Genomic DNA, 6,000 nt, shown 5'->3' with positions numbered 1-6,000 from the left:
TAAATAAAAAATTAGATTGCCTTATCCATATTATCAAAAAAGAAGTTAGATGACCTCATCTAACAAAAGTAGACCTGATCATATAGGATTTTTTTTTATATGTGAACGTGAACCAAACATACCCTATAGTCTCCTACTGGCTGACTCATCTGTGCGTTGCTGAGGCCTGAGAGTCTACGTGGGTATATGATTTAGCATATATTAACGTCTATAACTTCTTTTGACCATTTGAACATCGTTTGAAAAAAGTGGCCTGTTGCAGGTTTCAGCTAGCCAGCATGACCCATCTCACCAATCTGACATGCTGATTTCTGTACAGTGTGATGAGGACGAATCAAAATATGAGAGATACTCCTTGACTCACAGATAAATATCGTTTTGATATAAGTGTAGCCAACATTTCTAAAATTTAGCTACAAATTATTCTATATGTATTGAGTTTGAATATTTTAAAATAATATGGATATATTTGTCTCAAAAAGTAGCTTTATAATATTATAACTTTGCTATAATCTAAAAACATATTACCCAAAAAAGTGGTCAAATATGTGTTTTACGAAACGCTGATATATAAAATGATATTTAATTGTGATTGGAGGGAGTATATGTAATATTAAATTGGCGCCGCTGGAATAAAACTATTTAAAGCTACAAGGAGTCAAGGACTGAACAGAAATTGCAATTAACTGATTGCACACCTCTCAAGTTACAACAGCAGCAAGAGCCAAGAAATGAAACGAGAAGGAATTTATGTTGCGTTGCGATTAATTTGCAGTCCATGCAATGCAAGAGTAGCAGCAGCAGCAGCAGAAGCTCGGTCTCTCCTAGCTTAATTGGCCTTAGCTGCCGCTGTTGGTGGCGTTGCAGACCTTCCTGACCTCGCCGGCGGTCCCGGTGAGCACCTCGATTTTGCCCATATTCACCAGCGCCCCCGCGAACCGCGCCATCCACGCGATGGGGTTGTCGGCGTTCTCCTTCACCATTTTGGCCGTCTCGTTGCTGCTCAGCAGTGTCTGGTCCGACGTGAAGAGCACCTGCTTGGAGTTCAAGTTGCTGTAGTACTGGTTGCTCATCTCGTTCGGGTCCGTCACGCGGTTGTTGTTCAGCACCCGGCCGCCCCCGCCGCTGCTCGGCGGCGGGCACACCTTCTTCAGCGCTTCGGCGAAGGTGGCGTTCATGGTCGGGTCCACGGTGGGGTACAGCCGGCCGGTGACGAAGGAGCAGTGCGTCTGCCCGAAGGAGTGCGCGCCGGAGAGCGCGACGAGGTCGACGGCGCTCAGGCCCTTGGCGGCGAAGCTTTTGATGAGGTCCTGGACCTGGAAGGACGGGGAAGGGATGCCCTGCCCCACGTCGAAGGTGGAGGAGTTGAGCCCGTCGCGGCGGCCGGCCGGCATGGCGAAGCCGAAGCTTCCGGAGATGATGGCGGAGTCACGCGCTGCAAAGGCGAGGATGTCGGCGCAGGAGACGACGCCGGGGCAGACGGCCTCCACGGCCGCCTTGATCTTGTTCACGGCGTCGTAACCGCGCAGCGGGATGGCTATCTTCTCCGGCTGCGGGTTGCTGTTGCTCCGGTCGAGCAGAATGGAGGCGTCGCAGCCCTGAAAAATCCATCTATTTGTTCACGTACGCATGGAAGCGCGAGCTCATTGGTTCTTTCCGACTTGATTCTACTATATACCATCTTTGACACATGATTTTGACCATTGGTTTTCATGATTCCACTGTTAACATCATATGATCTAATGATATAGTTTGCATACTTCCCAAATATATACACTATCGTCAGATTTTAGAAAGTTTTTAACATCAAATAGTAGAAAAGAATGGAGGAAGTAATCAGACGACTGACGAGCGATTACCTTGACAAAGCAGTCGTGGAAGAAGAGACGCATGAAGGCAGCACCCATGGTCGGGTCCTTCAAGATAATCTCCTGGGTGGCGTTGCGGACCGCCTCCTCAGCTTTCGGGCACGACGACCTGTAGAAGTCGTACTGCAACGACCCGGCCAGCGACGTCGTGGCAGCCACGAACGCCATGAGCAGCACGCCCTTGCATGCCGATGTCGCCATCGCCATCGTCATCGCCATCTTTCAGTAAGCTAGTGATGTATCAGATTCAGGCTATGTATGTGTGCACTGAAACAAGTGCATGCAGGGAATGTTTGATGGTGACAATGGCGTCGTCTCTGCTTGTATTTATAGATCGTGAGTTCATATACGACACGAGGAGGAACAAGCTAGGGTTAATATCATTTCTGTGCATGCAGAGAGAGTTCACAGCAACTTTCTTTTCGGGACAATATTGATAGCAACAATGATTTGGGAGGTTACTACCGTATGTATACTGGCTATAGAATTATGCTGGCTTAGTTTGATTGATTGATTGATTGATTGTATAATTCTCTCTCTTCCTGTTTCTTTTTTATTTGGCCTGTCTCTTGGGTAGGCTCTTTACAATTTAACCTATTTCTTTCCTCTTTTAATTATAAATTACTACAGTACAGGCTTCCTATACTGTCTTCCCCTCAAAATTATTGGTAGGTATGCTAGGCGTCCTGACATTTGCTAGAATGACACTGGGGATTAGTACGTGCTTTCGTTCAAGATTAATAGGATAAGTGATCTGGAAGATTTGTTAGTTTGAGCCCATTGACTCTTGCGTATGATGAGTGTACGAAAAATGTTATAAAACCTAACTAGATGAGGACAAGATTCTAAGTAGCTAATTAAGCTGTTGACTTCAACTCGGGAACTATCCCCTGCACCACCAGAAACCGGAATATCCCTGACAGCGAAACAAAAGATCAGGGAAATCTTTTCTGACGGGGATTTGTTAGGGGTAGAACAGCGGCAAAATCCAATTGCTTGTAAATGTAAGAAAACTGTTCAATGAAGATGGCAGATTTGTGCAGGGAGAGGACTAGATGACTGATGAGGAGGTGGCCACACGGATCTGAATGGGAAGTAAGTATGTGATTGCTGTGGCTTAGGTTTTGGGAGGTTGTTCAGGGTTAGGGTGGAAAGGTTGTTCAAAGTCAGAGTGGTAATTCCTCGCTGAGAATGATAGATAGTTTATTCTAAGTGTATAATAATGAATCCAATGATAAATTTATCACTGACAGAGCGACAACAAATCAAATACCCCTCAGGAGACCGATGAAAGCGACGGTGGAATGACAATCGAGGACGGTGGAATGACAATCGAGGATTTAGAGCAATGGGGTGTACTGTGTACAACGAAGTGGCACAGCATGCATGTCAAAACCGGGTGGGGCAAGTGGGTAAACACGCGGGCCGGGGGAAACGTGCCACAGGAAATGCCAAATAATTATCCTAGCTTATATTGTAGTTTTCTTAAAGCCATGTTTTGGACAAACGTATGGTCTTTGAAGTGTAGCTCTGACCATTTTTTATTTGAATATATTTATAAAACACAATAAAATTATGATAAGGTGAAACTAATTTTTCAAATCAAATATGTACGTATGATTTTAGTGTTTACAGCATAAATATTCTTAAATATATTGAAAGCCAAAGTTTTAAAATTTTGATCAAAATCTTGCCTAAAATATCATGTATTTATGACCAAAGAAAGTAGGAAATATAATTGTCTTAAGAGTTTTACTAGAACCCATAGGTAAATTACCCATAAGATAATTCTCAGTCATCCGGAGTGTTAGTGCTCTATACAGAATGAAGAGATTCACTAGCACATATTTCTCAAGAGTTGGAATAGCACGAATTCTTCATGACAAAGTTCGGTCAAGTTGTGTAAATTTTCTCCAAGAATGCTATAAATAGAATATTATTTGGTATATACACACCCACATCGCAGAAACTAGCTAGTCCAGTGACCAAGTACTTAGTATTGTCAAGAAAACAGGCAACTTACGATGAATAGCAAAACTGTTATGTAACTAGATAGCCTTTTTGGCGATATTCTAAGCTCGCATATGATTAGAGGGACATATCAAAATATTATAGTTGGACAATATCAATACATATATACTGGTCGACATTCTCTCCACTAATTATGGTGTTAATTTGTTTGTTGACAAGAATGTCAACTCAATCAAGGATTGTTAGCGCATAATTCATATTATAATTATCTAGTGGCTAAACTGGGTCGTAGTTAGAATTATTATTGTGGCCCATAAACTACTCTATTTTTCAGTTGGTGTGTGCTCAACGTGCATTATTCTCTATCCCTATCTAGCTGGAATACTACAAATATGTATACGCGGCATACATGACCAAATTGATTGAACCTAATATACGCTTATATAGGTATTGTCGGTTACAAAATAAAAATCATATGCATTCTTCCCCACTCAAGTCAACAAGAGCTAATAATCTCTCTTATATTCCTTCCTAATTAATCCACCGTCACCCTAAGTATAAAATTGTTTCAGACAGCATAGATTATTGGAATGCCGTACGTAATTCTTTATTAACGTCCATGCGCAGGAGATATGTAGAATTCGGGATTCACAAAAAATTTATGGGTACCTGATTCGTAGGACGTTGTATGTGGGCTACCATAGATAATGATATTTGTTTAATTTGCAATACGTTTGCACTTTCCATCGGTTTGTTTGCAATACCTATATTTAGATAGGACATGACTAAATTCTATGCGTGCATGCTACAGTTGTTTAGCATGCACGCCTATATTTAGTAGGAGTTGATCTGAACACATATATCTATTTTTTGTTTTTAATAATTAACATATAGTGTTTGGAGCTTAATTTTTTATCTCACGATCATTGTGTGACAAAAACAAAGTACAATCTTTATGAAAATACATCTATTCTTCCCTTTGCACCCTACTATATAAGCAAATTTATCAAAATATATAAGCAAAATCATATGATCCAAAAAGCAAAAATAGAACCGTGTAAAGGTAAATCATACCTATGTGTTCCATACAAAGAAGATGATAAGTGTGAACACACGAAAAAGTAGAATTTCATCAAATACAAGTGCTTATATTTTCTAAACCGTGTATCTAATCTCTGATCCGTTTGCACGGTTGTAGTCCTTATATTTTTATCAACAAAATGAGATCCATTTTGATTATATTTTGATGTAATTTTTTGGACAAACACAAATTGCCTACATCAAATTGAAAACTGCTTTTCTAATCCAATTAAAATACTTAAGTGGTTTTCTAAAATTGTCTACATTAGAACATTAAAAAAAATCACTTATACAACTCAGTTATTCACCCAATTTCAATGTATGTCCATTCATACTCTCTTCATAACACCCACATCAATACTTCACTTTATTAACCATCAGTTGGATAAGCAAGTTCTTGTAAAGTAATGAGCAAGTTTTTGAAAAATCGTAAGAAAATTATAATGTAGTCAAAAACACTTTTTTATATGAAGTTGATGTTAGAAAGAAAATTACTTTATCAACCATCAATCACATAAGCAAGTTTTTGAAAAATTGTAAGCAAATTATAGTGTATTCAAAAGCACTTTTTTATATGAAGTTGATGTTGAAAAAATGTCATCGAAATATACTCAACTGGGGTCTAGTTTTGAAGCTTTTATCGCACGAAACACAATGGTGCAATCGGATTTTAATTTAGATGCTCGGTTTGGAAACTATAATTTTTTAAAGTTTTATAATGGAGTTGCATGTGAATGATATCAGCAATTTTGTCATCTTTCTCTTCTCCATACATGTAACAGCACACCAACCAATAGCATTCAGTGCTTAATGAACGACCGATGTGAACATACATGCTGCACGATGAGAGCATGCACGCTCGGAATTTAGTCTTTAGGATTTGGATAACATGTCTATAACCCACTTCCCAGTTTGTTTGTGTGTGCGCATGCGTGTTCTTTCCCTTTTGCCTTGATCATTTGAACTGAAACAATCTTTTTCAATGTAGAATTTCTAGCTACTTGCGACCTTTAAAAAATTGAACGAATGACACAAGCAGGCAGGTCATGTCAGTATCGAGGAAACGACGTTGGAACATGTA

At 40.0% G+C, this 6,000-nt stretch overlaps 1 protein-coding gene across 1 annotated transcript; it reads right to left on the bottom strand.

Moving 5' to 3' along the window:
• Window positions 1-631: 631 nt before the first annotated feature.
• LOC133885632 (peroxidase 2-like) lies at window positions 632-2,135 on the bottom strand. The gene is made up of 2 exons (XM_062325365.1): window positions 1,860-2,135; window positions 632-1,598 (listed from the first exon to the last, which is right to left on the bottom strand). Exons 1-2 carry the CDS (start codon window positions 2,085-2,087, stop codon window positions 840-842), a joined length of 987 nt encoding a protein of 328 aa, XP_062181349.1. The 5' UTR covers window positions 2,088-2,135; the 3' UTR covers window positions 632-839.
• Between the last annotated feature and the right edge of the window lie 3,865 nt (window positions 2,136-6,000).

Source organism: Phragmites australis, chromosome 11, assembly GCF_958298935.1.
Source record: "Phragmites australis chromosome 11, lpPhrAust1.1, whole genome shotgun sequence".
Lineage (NCBI taxonomy): Eukaryota > Viridiplantae > Streptophyta > Magnoliopsida > Poales > Poaceae > Phragmites > Phragmites australis.
The sequence above is the reverse complement of the archived record's forward strand: the minus strand, read 5'-3'. Positions and strand labels throughout refer to the sequence as shown.

Excerpts from the sequence above, each read along its gene's own strand:
- LOC133885632 (XM_062325365.1), bottom strand. The coding sequence starts at position 2,087 with ATGGCGATGACGATGGCGATGGCGACATCGGCATGCAAGGGCGTGCTG. Across the intron at positions 1,599-1,859 it reads TCCACGACTGCTTTGTCAAG|GGCTGCGACGCCTCCATTCT; the intron begins GTAATCGCTCGT and ends TGGATTTTTCAG.